Below are 17,099 nucleotides of genomic sequence, written 5' to 3'. Positions count from 1 at the left end.
TTCTCAGTGGGCTGAAATCGTCAAAGCCTTCGCTCTTTCCTGGACGTTGAAGGATTTGGAATATCATGCTTCACTGTGAGTACAACATCGTAAACCTGCGGCCATTCCTCATCTCCAATCGAAATTTCGTATCAGTGTTGGTAACGGGTTATCGCAAATCTTGGTGGGTCATTGAATATCAAAAAAAGGTTGATATTTTGGGAGATTGTGGGATCATCTTCCAGAATAACTCACACCCAACCTTCCATTCGATTAACCACTGACTTGATCTCTCGCCTTCTCGGCGTCGGGACCGGTCGGTTGGCTTTGGGTTTGTTTATTGGATCGTAAGATGATTCGCAATGTTCTAATGCTGGAAATCAGAATGCCACTCCAATGGTGTTGAGTCAAGGTTTCCGTTACACTGAGCGCAACCACACTTTGATATTCTTTACCCCGGGAAGCCCTTACAACAGAGCACCCGCAGTCCACTCATAAACCCGGAAACTGAAAAAAGGTTCTCACATTTGCTCTGATATTCAGGCTCCATGAACTATTCTAATGTTTCCAAGCGTCCCAGGAAGAAGGCGCATCTGTAAGCAATCCTTCCCACTGCGAATACGCCGAGTGTCCGACCTTGCACTAACAACACAATAGCTCGAAAAAATGTCGGGTCTCTATTTCTGCAAGTTTTGAACAAAAGAGTCGAGATTGAACTCCTCTTCGTATTGTCGTTCATCCCAAAGTTCGCCAACATCGTCCAGCCATCCCTTTTCACCTTTCTTTTTGACTTCTCCGGTGGCCATATCCACCATGTCTTCGTCTTTTCCACCCGCCGGCCCCTCGGGACCATTCTCTGACGTCTCTCCAAGGTTGAACAGATCCAGAATCTGATCGGTCTCCATGCTACCCAAACCTGCATTTTGCTGATTGACGACTGTAGACGCCACGTCAATCTTGAATCGTTGCAGATTGAGGATCTTCTCTTCAAGTGTGCCACGGGTGATCAAACGGTACACATTGACAACCTTCTTCTGCCCGATACGGTGAGCACGATCCATGGCTTGGATATCTTTCTGCGGGTTCCAATCATGTTCAACAAAGATGACTGTGTCTGCGCCGGTAAGATTGAGTCCGAGGCCACCTACGCTGGTGGTCAAGAGCAAGCAATCGTAGCTGGGGTCGTTGTTGAATTGGTTGACAATGTTCTGGCGCTTAGTCGCTTCGACACTCCCATCAAGTCGCAGAAACTGGACGCTCGGGAGCAGTTTGCCGAGCACCTCATTTTGCACCATGTCGAGCATTTCCTTCATTTGGCAGAAAATCAGTGCTCGATGGGGAGACACATAATTCGAAGCAGACATATCGTTGGAGTCACCTGTAACACCAATCCCACAATCGACCAACAAGTCTCGCAACGCGCTTAGCTTTGGCGCATGGGCGACATCGCGTAAGCTTGATTTGGAGGTAGCGAGCTGTTTCTGAATTGTATCGTACTGTTTGTTACCTTCTTTGACCACGAGCGCCGGTGAATTGCACAACTTGCGCATGTATTGGAGTGCCTGGAAGATGTGCTGTTTGGCCTCCTTATCAGATGAACCCACGCTGTTTTCCACCGTCTTGCGTTCCTTCTTGAAAAAGTCTTCAAACAGTCGTTTCTGCAGATCACTCAGGTCGCAGTAGTAATTCTGTAGAATCTTGGGTGGCAGGTCGTTGAGAACTTCTTCTTTGAGCCGTCGCAGGAGGAAAGGAAGGACTTGTTTGTGGAGTGCTTCAATAGCCAGCGCGCCAGCTTCCTGCTCCTTTGATGATGATTTTGCATTGCGACTGGCAGCAATGGGTTTAGCAAACCGATCTTGGAAGACTTTTTCTGTGCCTAGGAACCCGGGCATAAGGAAATCGAAGAGTGACCAAAGCTCCAAAACGTTGTTCTGAATTGGCGTCCCCGAGAGTATGAGTCGATGATTGCTGATGATCTTCTTCACCGCCTGAGTGATCTTGGCTTTCGGGTTCTTGATGAGATGACCCTCATCAAGAACACAATAGTTCCATGTGATTGCCGTTAGCACGTCGTTGTCATTTCGACAAACATCATAAGAGGTGATTACAACATCTGCAGCCTCGAGAAGGTTGCGACGGCTATTCCTCTCGGCGGGTGAGCCCACATAGGCGACGCATTTCAAGAATGGCGCATATTGTTTTATTTCCTGCTGCCAATGACCAGAGAGTGTAGGTGGGCACACAATAAGTGAAGGAAGTCGTCTCATATCTGGGGCTTGTGTTTTGGCATACTCTTCAGCTCGGATGTGGTGATCACTCGCAACGATACAGAGTGTCTGTAGGGTTTTACCCAGACCCATATCGTCACAAAGCACGCCGTGAAGATTGTACTTGTTGAGGAAGGCCAACCAATTGACACCGTCTTGCTGATACGAACGCAATTCAGCTTTGATAGCGACCGGAATCTGGAAAGGTTCCACCTTTTTGGGGTCGAGCATCTGTGACATGAACTTGCGCTCTCTCTCTCTTCCTTGAAGCAGTGCTTCGGGCATTCCCGGAGGATCTGGAATGCCAGCCTCCAGCGGAACCAGCTTCACCAAGGTGGCAAAGGATGTCGTGGCAAGGAGACGAATTTCGTTATTAGCATCGCTCATTCTGCCCAATACCGGAACAATCAAGAAGATAACATATGGCAGGATCCTGTCTCCCATGACACTGATGAGATGGTAGACGCATTCTGTAATGCCTTGCCTGTCGCGAAGGTCAAGTGGGTTGCTGATGTTCGGCAGGATTTCCTGAACCAGGGTAGTCATGCCTTCGACAGGGATAACACTGCTTAAGGTCGCGAAACACTTGGCAGCACTGTATCTGATCACGGAGAGTCTGCTGCGCATGGCTTTGCCAATCAGAGGACTCAATGACAGAGCCCAAGGATATAACCCATGATCCAGCGTTGGCAGCAGAGTGCGGAGGGCAGATAAAGCGTCAACTAACGACTGTCCTTGTTCATCATCAACCGACAGAGTGGCTGGGTCTGCAGAATCCACAAGCTGACGTACGGGACCTTCGATGAGAGATTGTAGTACGGGCAATTTCTCGAGTAGCGCGGCTCCATATGATTGTGCCAACTCATCCAGAGCTCGCTTCGCTCCACGGCGCATGATCCTAGCTTCTTTGGCTTCTTGTTCAAACCGAGCGGCGTCCGGGTGATCCTTGCGATCTTCTTCTTTCCGCAAGGAGAGCACGACATCTTCGAAACTGCGGTTTGGAGGGAATTCGGGCGTTTCGGATGTGTCAACACATGTAAACTTGACAAGATTGGAGACCAGCTTGTCAACTGGACCTCGTTTAGGACTCGCAGTGTAGAAATCGATGAGACCTGCAACAGCGGAGGCAGACCGTGCCTGCAACTCCTCATATTCCTCACCCTTGATGCTGTCCATCATACACTTGATCAGTTGGCCAGGCTTCTTGGGAATCTCACCCAATCGAATAAAAACTGAGGCTATGGTGGCTCTGACAGCCATCTGCCGACTGTCCTTGGCTTTTCGTGCTTCGTCCACGGCTATCTTGGCGTTCGCGCGGGCATCGTTCAAATACTGTACGCCTGAGACTCTTTGTGCAGGAGTTAGGCCCTTGAGTAAACGGTCGAAATCTGTCGTGACAATCCTTTCGGCATCCTCAAGCGAAAATGCTTTAGGGCCCGCACCAGTGGTCCCCTGGCAGACTACAGCTATTGCTGGCAGACGATCCCGAGGTACATGGGCATTGTTCTGGAATGCGCTCACGAGAGCCTGACATTGACCTCTTGCAGCCTGTAAGGACGACACAATGTCGGAGTACCAGTTGCTGCCGTCGTCGTCCAGTGCCTTTTGTAACTCGGCTAGGATCGCAGGAGTATTGGGAGGCTTGGAGGGTTCATTCTTGGCAAGCTCTTCTAGGACCATTGCAGAAAAGAGCCTCGAGCTGGAATTCTCGGAGCTGGTAACTGGCACAAGACTTGCCCAATAGGTGGTGATCATAGATTGATCCTGTTTGCTCAGGAGGAGGCCGAGCGCTTCGGAGCAGGCTATTCTTGTTCGTAGCATGACTTCCATGCCCACCAGCTCAACATCGCCATGCAACATGTGACCATCCGTGTTGTGAGACTGCTGTTGGGCCGAGGCCGGCTCCGACTTTTCTAACTTTCTGCGCTTCTTTGGTTGTTGGTCTGATTCCGAAGTTCTTCGGTGCTTTGATGAAATTGCAGCCATCGTTGCACCTGAGGGCCTGATCAGAAGTGAAGTATCCATTGGAATCGGACTTCGTGGTTGACCGATAGGCTGGATCGCAGCCCTGATCATTGCCATAATGTGGGGCTCTAGACTCGAGACAAAATTCTGCAGTCCTTGACCGTCCATGAAAGCAACAAGTGCTCGCCATACTTCGAAAGACTTCCAGAGTACACCTTCGTTTCTCTCCAGCAGCATGTTCTGAAAGATAAGTCTAGTGACTCGGCCACCGACCCAGCCCATATTGCCAGAGTGTGAAAGATTCAGGAATGTCGCCAACGCCTTCAGCACCGCCATCCTCACGCTTGTTATAGTGTGCCTAAGGAAAAAGTAGAGACGTGGCACAAGTGATTCAAATGACTGCTCCGGGTCTTCTTCTGCATTCGAACGCATCGCGTCCACCACTTGTTCATATGAACAAAGCGTGGCTAAAAGGTCCATCACAGCACCTGTGCTGGCGCTGAGGTCGTCTTGCATGTCGAGTAAACAATCCCACACCACGCTGATGAGCTGTCCCAAAGATTGTGGTCGCATTGTCGTAAGTTCACCAGCGATAGGAACCAGTGTTGCGGCACTAACTGACTTCACATCGTCGTCAGGGTGAGCAAGACCCCGAACCACGGCGGAAACTACTCCATCAATGAGGTCAGGCTGCTGAAGGAGAAGATCTTTCCGGACTGCAACGAAGTAACGAAGGCCGATCATGCCTCCGTGGCAGACCTCCCAGATGGGTTGCTTCAGTCCGGTATCAGTCTGATTAATCATCTGCTGTAAAAACATGTAAACAGCAATAGCAGTCTCATCAGGCAGCTGAGTAAGTAGAGCACCCAGTGTCTGGCCTATCGACTCGCGAATTGGGGCGACGACGGTGTCGGAAACATAGTCACCAAAGCGGTCCAACATTAGGACGCATAGGAGACGACAGGCAAGATCATCCAGCCAGCGTTTGTTGGCAATATCATTTTCGGCTCTCGTCTTGCCGTAGCGTCGCCCAGCACCCTTGCCATGTACACGTAGCACTTCCCTAAGCCCCATTGCAGCACCATGCCGAATTTCCCAGTTGGGATCAAAGAGGTCGATGGAGAGAAAATCACACATGACATCGAATGGCCAGTCACGCGCATGTTCCTCATCTGGCTGTATCAATGGCTTCTCCGAGACATCTTCGCCTTTAAATTCGGAAACGAGTGCTGTGTCATCATCCGGCCCTTCTCGCTTGATGGAGAAATAGTCTGGGGTCGAATCTCCATTGGATTCGTCGTGCCCGTTCAACTTGACTGCGTGCGGTGTCGCAGAAACTGGAGTTTGACTGGGCTCTGACGTGCGACGTACCGAGAGGTCGACCACACGCATCTTACTGGCACCAGCTTTGGCAGCATATTTGTTCTTGCGTTTGAGTTGATTGAGTTGTCGTTTGCTCAATCCAGCCTCTTCAGACAGAGCATGTCCATTATTTTCTGAAGGCGAGAGTGCCGTGAAAGGAGATGCTGAGTTCAAGCTATCTTGTCGTGTAGCAGCACCAGACTTCGTGTCAACGCGGGGCAAACCGGGTGTCTGCGCTCCCTTGGCTTGGGAACCGGCCGCAAAGTCATGTTCATTCACCAGATCTTCCTCAATGTACTCACCGCCGAGACCTAGACGGGCAGTGAGATTCTGTTTCTGATGTGCCAGTCGTTGAGCGGGAGTCATGTTGGCCATGGAATACTCGTATTCTTTTCCAGCACTCCCAAGCAGCTTCTTGCCGTGTTTGAGAATCATCTTGATATCGAGGGTTGCCAGTTGAAGCAGGTCATCGGCTCCAGTGCCCGTGTCCTCAAGCTTAACGCTCGGGTCCTCGGGCTTAATCTCCTCTGACTTGGTATCTGCATCGTCGGAGTTGGGATCGAACTTTTCGGCATTTTCCACAATGCCACCAAGAGCTTTGGCGGCGGCTGTGCGGGTATCCCATGACTTGGACTGCAGGTACGGGAGCACTCTCCCAAGCAGAGCAAAGAGATTGTCTGGGTTTTGTTTCTGAACATCAGCCAATTGTTGAGCAGCAGTGTTTCGTATTAGTTGTGTGCTGCCCTTGTCCAGCAATCTAAAAAAGAGGGTTGTCAGTGATGGGATTGTAGTAAGGAGAACAGCCTATGCTGTGTTGTAGATGGTGTGTCTTAGAAGGGAGGCAACTCACGTGACTAGCCTATCGAGCCTGGACCAAAAGAGTTAGTCATCCTGGGGAGCAGAACGGATGGAAAAAGAAGTGTCAAACCTTGAAGCGGCCATGCTGGGCAGCGCGAAATCAATTCAGCCGCAACCAAATCAACTAACAATGCCGGCGCCATATAATGCAAGTATTATTCGCTGATCAAGTTACACTCGTTCGCGATGATGATGTCGTGATAGCGCACAGATGGCGAATGAAAATTGGGATGAGGGGAGGATGGAATAATCCAGTATCAATACGCGTGTGTTGCGGGCACAAAAGGCGACGTGCACGGGTGAAATTATATGGTATCGTGGTGAGGAATCGTGCCAGAGCCTCGCGAAAGGCGTTCAAGGGCTGCAGGCAGTTCGGGGTCGGAGCAAGTGGTTCAGAAAACTGGCGGCGTGTTGATTATGAGGAGGAGTCTGGTATGGCTTTAAATCCTCGCTTGCCCATGGGCCCCTGGCCTCTGATTGCTCCTGCCGCTGCTTGTTATCCACCCGCACCACGCTAATCCCAAACCAAGCTTTTTTCTCACAAGTGTCTGCTTGGCACGCTGGAAGGAGCCTGATACACCACATATGTAGAGTCCAGACATCTGGAGCAGCCAAAGTACCAAGTACAATCATCACTGCTGTTCCTTGTCGTCATCTATCATGTTCCTTGTTCACACTGCTTGCTACCATATGGGCCGTCCTGAATATCTAGAAAAGTGGCCAAGTCATCCTTTTTAAATGATCACCTACACCTGTCCTTTTCAAAATGCCACTATCAAGTCTCGGATTCACAGAGTTGCCTCAGCTAGTTCATTAATCTCTGACGCAGTACTCCGTATGAAATAAGAATACTTTGTGTGGACATCGCTCTCCTACTGCACACCCGATCACATTTTCACCGGCCAAGGGAGACTGCAAGAACATAAACACAAGGGATGGCCATCATGTTTCAAGTATGATGCGATAAATCCTTTAGAATGCTACCCTGGAAACTTGATCAGATACAGACGATTATGACACATGGCCTCGTCACCCTTCGTAGAGATCGATGCCCAAACAAGAAATCGTCTGATCCAGGTAGTTCCGTGATGGCAGTAGATGTCGCTAGTCGAGACCTGGGCCTATTGAAGGGGAGAAAGACTTTGCTCTGCCCTTGTGCACTGATAGGTGATGCCTAGCAGGCTGCGTTATCATCGCGCCCATCCCATTGATGCATAATTTCTTGTTCATTTGTTCGCCTGCCCGTTGTTCCATATGTACATATCGTAGTCTTTTCTCTACTCCACGACAATTGCCATTCGCCCCGGGATCGATCCCATCCAGAGTATTACCCTTCTGTTCATGATGCATTGGGTTGTAGTATAGCCTTTGTTTCGTCCTCCTTGCCGATTAAACCAAGACTCTGTATCTGCCCGACCTTGGGTGCATTCTCTCGAGGGCTTGCTGCTTGGGCTTTCCGGAGCGCTATTTGAATCGCCATTGCGCGTGCATACTGTGGAATAACCTAGTCAGCATTTCATCCATTCCCGTGCACTTATCATCATGCTACCAACCTCTTTCTTGTGGTGTAGGCATTCGTAATAATCTTCTAATCGCGGCGCACAGACACCCTGTTTCCTCGCTTCGGGATCATTCTGATTGATCACATAGCATGACATGTATTCTTGCCAGAAGGGAAAGCATCGTGAGACACCTGGGAAGAGAGACTGGTCAGTTCGACGAAGCTTCGGGATTGTTCAGGGCGGACTGCGGGTGAATTGCAACAGCAAGGGTTCAAGGTCCACATACCACCAGTCAAGCCGTAGCCAGACGCCATGTTGACAGATGAATTCGTGCTTTGCTTCAATCATGCACGGGAGGAGAATTGGTGCTCGTTGTTGTCACAATGGGTTGAACTGTAAAGTGATTGAAGGTCGTTGGAGCTGCGGCCAAGCTTGGATCTCCAACGCGGGCGAATGATTCGTACTCTTACCGTACATACTGTAGCAAGCCTCGCCAGCCTGCGCTGCGGAGAAACTTGACGTGTTTCCACGTAGCATCTTTACTTTATTTCCCCTTCCATCACTAGGTACAGCAACTGGATCATCGCAAAATGCTGCCACCATCTTGACAGTATGGCCAGTCTGAACAAGCTGTCAGACGCTCATGTTCTCCTTCTTGCCGTTGAACAGACCTCAAATGGAGATCTCCAGGCTCTCCAGGTCCTCCTCGCTCGGTTTCCAAACGTGCTCTCGCGAACTATAGTATACCGCCTCGTGCTATCCTTCTACCCCGTCGACTCACCGGACCAGACACCTCTTGTCGATTTCCTCAAGGGCTTAAATGGTGGACAGACGGATTCGGAAAGCCATCCAAGCATCAGCGTCAATCCCTTAATATCGTCACTTTCGCAAAACGATGCCATTCGACAGTGCCGAATCCTGAGGCTCCAATTTATTCCTGAACACGCTCCTCAAGACACTGATGACGGTCTAGCCAGCTTCGTAATTGAATGGGCCAGACGACTAGAAGGGCTGGGTGGCACGTTACAACCTCTCACGGCGTTTATTGAACAATTCGTCACGCTTAGTCCTGATCTCAAGTCCTGGTACGAGACCAACCTTGTCCCTATACTTCGACTTCAATATGACTTCTACCCGGAATCGGACGATGTTATACGACTCCAAGACCTCGAGAATATGACAGTCCAAGAAGGTGTGAGCTCACTTCTTCAGTGTGCCAGAAGAACACGTAATGCATTCGACATTGCAAGAGACCTGAATCATGTTGTCGCACCCTGGGTGGCAGGAGCCAGCCAAACAAAAAGAAGGCGGATCGATCATACAACTGAGGACTCAGATCAGGAGGAACAACCATGGGAGTACGTGAACGAGTGGTTGATCAATGAAGGCCTGAAGGATTTTGCGGTTGCAGCAAAGACATTCGTGGAATGGAATGGTCCTCCAGAAGAGCAAGAGGTGCCAGAGTCAATCGCCAATTATGCTCGAGCAGGTCTCGCCATCATCTATAGCTGCCCAGAAAGCTCCCGAGATACTCTCACGATATCTTGGGATGTTCTGTCGAAGGCTGTTAAGCTTACAGGACTCATGATGGCGAATCTGTCAACATCCAGACCGAATGTGTCATTGGACGAATCTTTTGTGCGGAATTTGCAAGATTTCGACCTGCTCCCTGCTTCCCTCTCCAAAAAGACGAATCATTTCACGCACGTTACAGAGTCCTCGACTCACTTTGTGGGAGGCGTGTTAGCTACAGCTTCGCTTCTGACGGAGTTAGGATTGGCGTCTTCATTTGGTGAAATTGCTCGAACGTCCATCTTCGGCTCAGAGCGGCGACACAAGGACGAACTCCGGCGTATCCTCCAGCAAATTCCCCGCCAGACTCGTAAGGAGATCGACTGGCGCTCTATGCGTCTTGACCTGCTCTGGTGCCAATCTTGGTCATGCAATCCAGTGACTACGCCTGACCAGGGTCCGGCATATCTCCGACAGCTATCCGTCAAGTACGTTGAAATGCAAGTCTTGGATGCTCTTCTCAACGCAGCACAATATACTATTGTTAAAGAGGTCTACATCAACTCTCACGCATCTCCATTAGCCACTTCGGACGTCGAGGCTCGCATAGTTGCTGCTATTTATGATGCTTACGACAATGCCAGTAATGGCAACAAGGACCGCGGTGGCATGAAGAGATCAAACGAGATCCTGCGAGCCTTTAGAACAGACTTCCCACAGTCTACCGCCATGGCTGATATTGAGCACTTGATTAGAGCGACACACAGTCTGTCATTCTACCACCTGACCTTACAACATGGCGTGCCTTTCAGACCTGTGGCTATCCGCGTGCAGAAGGATCCATTAACATTGTTGGAAAAGGTCTTGGAGCAAGATTCGAAAGCTTATACCAAGCTGGATGATTTGTTGGAGATTGGAAGGAACCTTGTTCGAGCTCACTTACCGAGTAGGGGATCGTTGGCACAAGAACTTGACCCTGTCGAACTTCGTGCGTCTGATGCTGAACAGAGAATTACCTATCATGCTATCATGGCCGCCCTTGCCGCCAACGACTTTGACACAGCCTACGCCTATATCACGACGCGTTTGTCATCTTCGACCGCATCTCCAATATCCAATGTTGCCGATGATGTCTCGTGGCGCGCTGCCTATGCGGCTGGAAAATTCCGACCCAGCGTATCCCCGAAGAATTTGAGCTCACAAATAGATAGTCTGGCTCAACGCATGGAACTTCTCTCTCGAGCTCTAATGCTAGCCCCTTCAGGGGAAGCATTGTCTGGTATTCTGGCCACCTGGCGGCGGTACGAGGAAGAGATGGAGGGGCTAAAGTCGCAGGCGGTGGAGGAAGAGCGTTCTTTTGATGCCAGAGCAGATGCAGCACTCCCTGGGGGTTTCGGACTCGAGGATCGTGATGCAGATAGGGATGAAACGAAGCGGACGATGGCGCGTCGGACGTGGCCAGCTTCCCGCGCCGGACCTTCGTACGAAGAAGAAGCACCAATGGGCTTGTTTGATGTTGCTAGAGGCGCAGCCACTGCTTTAAGGAAAAGCGCCGCCTTTCCACTTGGTGCTGGAGGTCTGAGAGATCTGAAAATCAGGGAAGGGGCTCAAGAATCGGAGGGTGGTTTTGGAGAGAGTACATCATCGGCCTCGGAACTCGAGGGTGGGAGGACAAGGAAACGAGACATGGTCGCCAACATGGTCACGAATAACTTGGTGAGCGGACTAGGATGGGTGCTCGGTGCACAACCACAGGATCGAGTGGACCGAGTGGATCAGGGACACGGATCTGAGTGAGGAAGGGAGGAGTTGTAACAACAACTTGAAGGGCTTGCAGATGGCCACGCTCATTGTGGTCATTGACTTCCCAATCTGAGATCAAGTGACATTGTGAGAAACAAATGAGAACTAAGAGGTGGTGAGAATCGTCAAAGACTAATATTTCTGTTCAACAATGTAAGAAAAAAGGAGCTGGATCAAAGATGTGCTGTCCCTTCCCATTGATGGTTTTGGTGCAGATGCAAACATTGTTGGGCAGTACTTCACTTGCGATTAAAGCTTCACTTGTCTCTCACTTCCTGTCGCGGTGCATCTTACCTCTGACCTCCCCCCAGTTTCTTGCTTATCCCACACCCTGACATGTTCTCACTTGCGCTGGCGACATCATCATCATTGACGACATAAGCGACGATATCACAGTGTCGCATCGCGCAGTCTGTGATGGTCTTCAAGCTCGCCGAGACCCAGCGATGGCTCCAGTAAATTCCAGGTCGTTGCAGCGACGCGACAACACAGGAATCAGCATTGCCATTATCTTGGGCGTGGTTACTGTCCTCGTTGTCCTCGGCATCCTCATCTGGGGCATTCTCCTGCCAAAATTGCGCAAGAAAAAGCCGGTTCAATACTCGGAGGACTATCTGCTTCATCTCCGCGAGAGAAGAAACAACCCTCACTTTCCGAGCCACCCTACACTCCTTCGCAGTATCGTCAAGAAACCGAAGAAAAGCGTGCCACGATATGATCCGAGAACCGAGTCACCTTTCCCCTCCCGCCCTACTCCTTTGAGAACATTCGGCTACGTGCCTATCCCATCTCCATACTCTCAGACATACCTTGTGGATCAGTCTGTCAATGGCAGCGATGGCTTGTTCACTCCGGCAAGAGTCCCTCTACCACCACGATGTGGCGTTGATAGCGGGTATAGTGAGGTTTATTGGAAGAATAAAGATATCCCGAACCAAAAGATTGCGACTGGGCTCAACGGCTTGCACGAGTACATCCTGCCTGTTCCAGAACCGATTCATCTGAAACCTCGGCCAGCTGGAAGACCACCACCGTTGACAAGACAATTGGAAAAGTTCCCGCTCCCTGCTCCAGGACTCAGCCGAAAAGGTGGACTCATACACCCCGGCAAACTCTTGCAGGAACTCGAGCAACGCGACTGCCGCTTGACTGCCGCCAAAATGTTCAATACCCGTTGTCCGAAACGTGGCACTACTGGAGGCCCTCTTTCCACAGAAGCACCTAGCTTGGGAACTACTCATGGCCACCCTTTCACCGAGGATTTGCACCAGGCTCAAGGGAATACTGAAGAATTGATGACTCTAAGCCGCACGGGCGAACCCATGTATGAGCGCAGTCACCAGTCCAATGAAGAACGAAAGTTTTTAAGTCATTATGCTGGTATGAATGCGAGAAACCAAGGCAGTCTTAGTCGATCCGCACCTCTTACAAGACCTGAAACCCCTGTCGCAGATATAAGGCAGCGTCTCGACCAGACCGCCAGCAATGAAGACTCTCAAGTTTGCCTTCCCAAAAGAGGCTGGACACCTGCTTCCAATCCTTTCACTACATCTGGCCATTCTTCAACTCCGCAAACTTCCCCTGTGGCTTCGATACCCTCGCCTCCGACTCTTACGTCTCAATTCGAAGCTGCAGATCATATGGGTGACCGACCGACTGCGAATCCAGGACTTCGAAGCCGCAGAAGAACTCCTAGCTCCTCCGCTCTTCCATCTCCAACCAAGCTCGTGTCATCCCAGCAGCTTGAACATTCCACAGCAATCAACCGTTTGAGTAAGAAGTTATCTCCTGCAAATGTCTTTGGCAAGCGCATGAACCCAATTCGCACTCTCGACGTGATGCCGGTGACGAAGAAACGGGACTTGATGCCGCGACAGTCCGCTTCTTCCCTATCTACAGTGTTCAAGCCGATGCTCGGAGGGACTCAGAGTAAGCAGAGTCATTATGCGAGCAGCACATATAGCCGCGAGACCAGAGGTATGAGCTCCGCTGGAAGTCCAGGCCTGGGTGGGATGTTCCCCGACTCAAACCATCTGACTGTGCCCAATCATCGTACCGATGCGTTGGTAGACAAGCAGAAGCACGGACGGAGCGGTTCTATGGATGATCTGAAGTCGAAAATTGACGAGTGGGATTTGCACACTGGGTATTTAGATGCGTCGTCCTTCAACTTGGTTCCACCACCACTCAAACGCACCTTTTCGGACTTTGGACCACGACGATCACCTGCATTCGACGCCAGTCGCAACTTCATGTCCAGTGAAGATGTTCAAGAGACTCGCAGCACCATATCCCCCACCATCAGACCCAAGATTCGTATTGAGCAATGGGACGACGATGTCTGGGACAATGACATGACATTGGTTCGCAATTCCGGTTTTGGTTCGACAAGCCAAGGTCAAGACACTACACGCCAGGTTAGTTCCGGACAAACACGGGAAGACTCGCCTTTGCCGGTGCCAGGAACAGGACCAGGTGGCAGTGACTGGATCTAGATGAAACTAAGAGAGAGAGGAGCAGGCAGATGACAGATTGATCTCAAACAGGAGGCGAAATGGATGTTACTTGTGTTGTGAGTTTGAAAACCAGAGAAGGAGAAGAAGAATATGCATGAAACCAGATTGTGATTTGGAGCTCATATCAGACTTGGGCTTGGGGATGTGCTTGGGACGTGCTTGAACAATACCTAGAAAGTGGATTGAAGGATCGACAATATGTAAGTAGGAGAAATGGGTCCTACTGATCGGTAGCTCATCATGAAATGAAGCCAACGAGAGTTTCTTCAAGGGAAAGACTGGTCGATGCAACTGGTCCATAGAGCGAAATAGAATTCAATGATATGAAAATTACACAAAAATATTTATCTGACCCTGGAGTCTCTACGCCGTACAATTTTGGGTAGATTGTGAGCACAGTACCAAAATCCACGTTGACCAGTGCACTGATGTTCCAGCCGTGGAACCTCGAAGCAGTATATGTACAACACGCTCCAGATATCTTTAGTCGACCGCCCCTTGCGACGCTCTGACGGTCCTCATATTGATTATAATCCGGTCTTCGTTTCTAGCGCTTTCAAATCCGTCAATACTTGCTCAGCAGATGCATGACCGTCCCTCCAACACCGTTGGACGATGGAGAAGCAGGGGTAAGAGATGTCAGGATACTCTTGTTCCGTTAAACAACCATAGATCTCGTCAACGATTGCATCGTCACCTTGATGAGGGGCAAGATCTGGAAAAACCTCTTGGCCAGTCATGAAAAATGCACTGTTGACCCGAAAGCGAAGAGATCAGTCTTCGTACTCACGCAGTCTCCATTGCGTGGCATGTAATACATCGAACTCTCTCAAGCCAGCCTATCGAGGATGATTGTACTCTCATGGGAGCTGAGTACACCTTGAATCTCTGCTATCTTAATACCAAAGTTCTCGTCAAGCAGTATATTGCCGGGCCGGGCCGGAGATTCCCATGATAGACATATTTACTATGGAGATGTACAAGGCCTTCGCGATTTGGACGCAGAGCCGATTACGTTGTGGAGTGCAGAGAGTGGTCTGTTGAGGGATGTAGTCGTGTAAAGTGCCGTTTTCAGCGTAGCGAAGTAGCAGTCCATCCTCCGTTAAGCCTTTTGACCGGATGATTCGTGGGTGTTGACCAAGATGTTTCAACAACTTCTGCTCGATCTTGAGATTCCCATTCATCTGGTAACAAGGGGTATTTCAAGACAAGGTTCGCTGTCAACAAGGCCAACAAAGCTGTAAGATCCTTGCCCGATGATGCTTTTCACGCCCGGTGGGGATCGATATACGATGTCTATGATCTCGCAGTTGATAGAATCCATGGCGATTTACATCTTTTGGTATTCTCTTGTCAGGTGCTTAGAAGTCCCACTCATACTTTGGTGATCGACTGGCAAGGTATTTTCATCCCAAAAGGGGCTTTGGAATGACATTGAGCTGACGTATCGGGATGGCAGCATAATCGGCCAATTGCTGTAGAACACGAAATCGCCCGTCCTCTTTTGTTCTTCCAAAGTCTTTAAGTACATTGCTCAATCTCCCTAAATCCTTTCCTTGCAAGTCCAGAAGGATAACGACAGACCAATTTGGCAGCTTCCATGGTGAGTCAAGTCAGATCTTACAGTACTGTATGCAGGGGTTATCGTAGTGGCGGCAGTTTGTCCACCATGTTTCCACTTTGCTACTTTAAAAAGTAGTTGATCTTGATCGCTATGGAATTGATCCGCACAGCATCCGAAAATCCTATGCCGCCTTTCCTTTCGAATCCAGTTGCATGGTGAGTCCTCGCAGGTGGGTATGACAGGTGAGGCAATGCTTCCCAAGGGTTCAGGCCGACCTCTCGCTGGTCACGGTGTTTGATGCTGTGGATAAGGCCCTGGGCGGCCTTGCAAACTCCTGCACGAGTATGCGATGATGATTTTGGCCTAACACTCTCTGACGCCTGAAACATCCCCATACAATCGGGCTGGCGTTGCTGCATGCCATTTTGGACTTTTACAACACTACCGGAGCGATCTTGATCTTTTCATCGTCTCTCCACCTTGTTCGCAGTTTCCACTTGTCCTTTTATTCTATCGGTCGTCTTGTGTTTGTGATCATCACATTGGCCTCGCTTGATATACGCTTGCTTTGAATTCGGGAGAGCCAAGGCTGTACTCCTCTAGAAGCATCACGAAAATGGGGATCACTGGTCTGGTAAGTAGAGACCTGTCGGATTTTCTGGATAGAGATTGACCTCGGTTCTGCAGGGATACTTGACGACCCTGCTCGCAGCTTCTACATTTGCCTCCCCTCTTGTCAAACGAGCCGAAGATGTTGTCCAGGGTACTCTGGGAACGGACGGCTATTGGAACGACTACGACGGTCCGTCATACAATTCCAACACATGAATGCCATGACTGATGACATGTTGAACAGGTGGATCGAATCATTACACACAATATGAAGGGAACGGTACAGTCGCCGCAGGATGGCCAGATCAGTTGACATGGGTTTCCTTCAACGACTTATGGGTTTCCAATCAACACACTATTAGCCGAAGCTGTGATCAGCTCTATGGAGCACCCAACAATTCAGATCAAGAGACACAGGATCTATACGACTCGATAAAACAAATTGCACATCAGACACGGGTAGATCACCGGTTCATTCTCGCTGCTGTCCTTCAAGAGACCAAGGGGTGTGTGCGAGCGAAGACTAGCACATCTCCCGACGGTATCAAAAACCCAGGCCTGCTCCAATCATTCAAAGGGACACACTCTTGCAATGATGGCAAAGTCCTCAATCCCTGCCCGAAGGACCAGATCCTAGGCATGATTGCCGATGGAGGTAAGTTCGCTGAGATCGCCTCAAAATGAGTGAGACTAATGGAGATAATCACAGTTGGTGGCACAGACGCTGGACATGGCTATGCTGCCGACATCAACGCCCAAAAAGACGTCGAGGGCATTGAGTACGCCGAGGCATATTACCGTGCTGCTCGCTTGTACAATTCCGGGGCTATTGACGCCTCGGGTGACCTGGGCAAAGGCTCTGCAACGCACTGTTATGCCAGCGACATTGCAAATATCTTGGTTGGTTGGACGGATAGTCAGTCGACTTGCACATTGGATGATAAGTAGGGGACAGACAGCATTGAAGACTGCGGCATTGTGTATTTTGTGGAGTTTGGATTCTTGCACAAATCGTGATCATTTGCAGGGCGTCCGGAGTCGTGAAAAAAGATTTCATTATGGAGGATAAAGGGATTTGTCAACTGCCAGTCATGGCTATCACTATCAGTAATCTTGACAATAGCCCTTGTACCCAACAAGATTTGTGTGAATGTAGCCC

The 17,099-nt window shown here is 49.9% G+C and overlaps 5 protein-coding genes across 5 annotated transcripts; 3 read left to right on the top strand and 2 right to left on the bottom strand.

Annotated features, from left to right (window-relative positions):
• Positions 1 to 486: 486 nt before the first annotated feature.
• On the bottom strand, positions 487 to 6,832 carry PV06_03382 (uncharacterized protein). The gene is made up of 3 exons (XM_016404162.1): positions 6,502 to 6,832; positions 6,424 to 6,441; positions 487 to 6,330 (listed from the first exon to the last, which is right to left on the bottom strand). Exons 1-3 carry the CDS (start codon positions 6,513 to 6,515, stop codon positions 657 to 659), a joined length of 5,706 nt encoding a protein of 1,901 aa, XP_016265167.1. The 5' UTR covers positions 6,516 to 6,832; the 3' UTR covers positions 487 to 656.
• Positions 6,833 to 7,368: 536 nt separating this feature from the next.
• PV06_03381 (uncharacterized protein) lies at positions 7,369 to 8,327 on the bottom strand. Its single transcript, XM_016404161.1, has 3 exons — positions 8,220 to 8,327; positions 7,985 to 8,124; positions 7,369 to 7,923 (listed from the first exon to the last, which is right to left on the bottom strand). Exons 1-3 carry the CDS (start codon positions 8,245 to 8,247, stop codon positions 7,771 to 7,773), a joined length of 321 nt encoding a protein of 106 aa, XP_016265166.1. The 5' UTR covers positions 8,248 to 8,327; the 3' UTR covers positions 7,369 to 7,770.
• A 218-nt stretch (positions 8,328 to 8,545) lies between these two features.
• On the top strand, positions 8,546 to 11,242 carry PV06_03380 (uncharacterized protein; the record flags this gene model as incomplete). Its single annotated transcript, XM_016404160.1, has 1 exon — positions 8,546 to 11,242. The coding sequence occupies one exon, from the start codon at positions 8,546 to 8,548 to the stop codon at positions 11,240 to 11,242; it is 2,697 nt and encodes an 898-aa protein (XP_016265165.1).
• A 452-nt stretch (positions 11,243 to 11,694) lies between these two features.
• PV06_03379 (uncharacterized protein) lies at positions 11,695 to 14,072 on the top strand (the record flags this gene model as incomplete). Its single annotated transcript, XM_016404159.1, has 1 exon — positions 11,695 to 14,072. The coding sequence occupies one exon, from the start codon at positions 11,695 to 11,697 to the stop codon at positions 13,741 to 13,743; it is 2,049 nt and encodes a 682-aa protein (XP_016265164.1). The 3' UTR covers positions 13,744 to 14,072.
• Positions 14,073 to 15,628: 1,556 nt separating this feature from the next.
• Positions 15,629 to 17,087, top strand: PV06_03378 (uncharacterized protein). The gene is made up of 4 exons (XM_016404158.1): positions 15,629 to 15,962; positions 16,016 to 16,130; positions 16,185 to 16,595; positions 16,650 to 17,087. The coding sequence occupies exons 1-4, from the start codon at positions 15,945 to 15,947 to the stop codon at positions 16,886 to 16,888; spliced, it is 783 nt and encodes a 260-aa protein (XP_016265163.1). The 5' UTR covers positions 15,629 to 15,944; the 3' UTR covers positions 16,889 to 17,087.
• Positions 17,088 to 17,099: the final 12 nt, after the last annotated feature.

Source organism: Exophiala oligosperma, assembly GCF_000835515.1.
Source record: "Exophiala oligosperma strain CBS 72588 unplaced genomic scaffold supercont1.3, whole genome shotgun sequence".
NCBI classification, from domain to species: Eukaryota; Fungi; Ascomycota; class Eurotiomycetes; order Chaetothyriales; family Herpotrichiellaceae; genus Exophiala; species Exophiala oligosperma.
This window is presented reverse-complemented; position numbering and strand designations above follow the sequence as displayed.

What these genes read in the sequence shown, in the direction of transcription:
- PV06_03378 (XM_016404158.1), top strand. An exon ending in CTATTGGAACGACTACGACG is followed by an intron (nt 16,131 to 16,184) that starts GTCCGTCATACA and finishes CATGTTGAACAG; the next exon opens with GTGGATCGAATCATTACACA. An exon ending in AGGCATGATTGCCGATGGAG is followed by an intron (nt 16,596 to 16,649) that starts GTAAGTTCGCTG and finishes AGATAATCACAG; the next exon opens with TTGGTGGCACAGACGCTGGA.
- PV06_03381 (XM_016404161.1), bottom strand. Translation starts at nt 8,247, where the DNA reads ATGGCGTCTGGCTACGGCTTGACTGGTG. An exon ending in TGGCTACGGCTTGACTGGTG is followed by an intron (nt 8,125 to 8,219) that starts GTATGTGGACCT and finishes CTCTCTTCCCAG; the next exon opens with GTGTCTCACGATGCTTTCCC. An exon ending in GCCTACACCACAAGAAAGAG is followed by an intron (nt 7,924 to 7,984) that starts GTTGGTAGCATG and finishes GTTATTCCACAG; the next exon opens with TATGCACGCGCAATGGCGAT.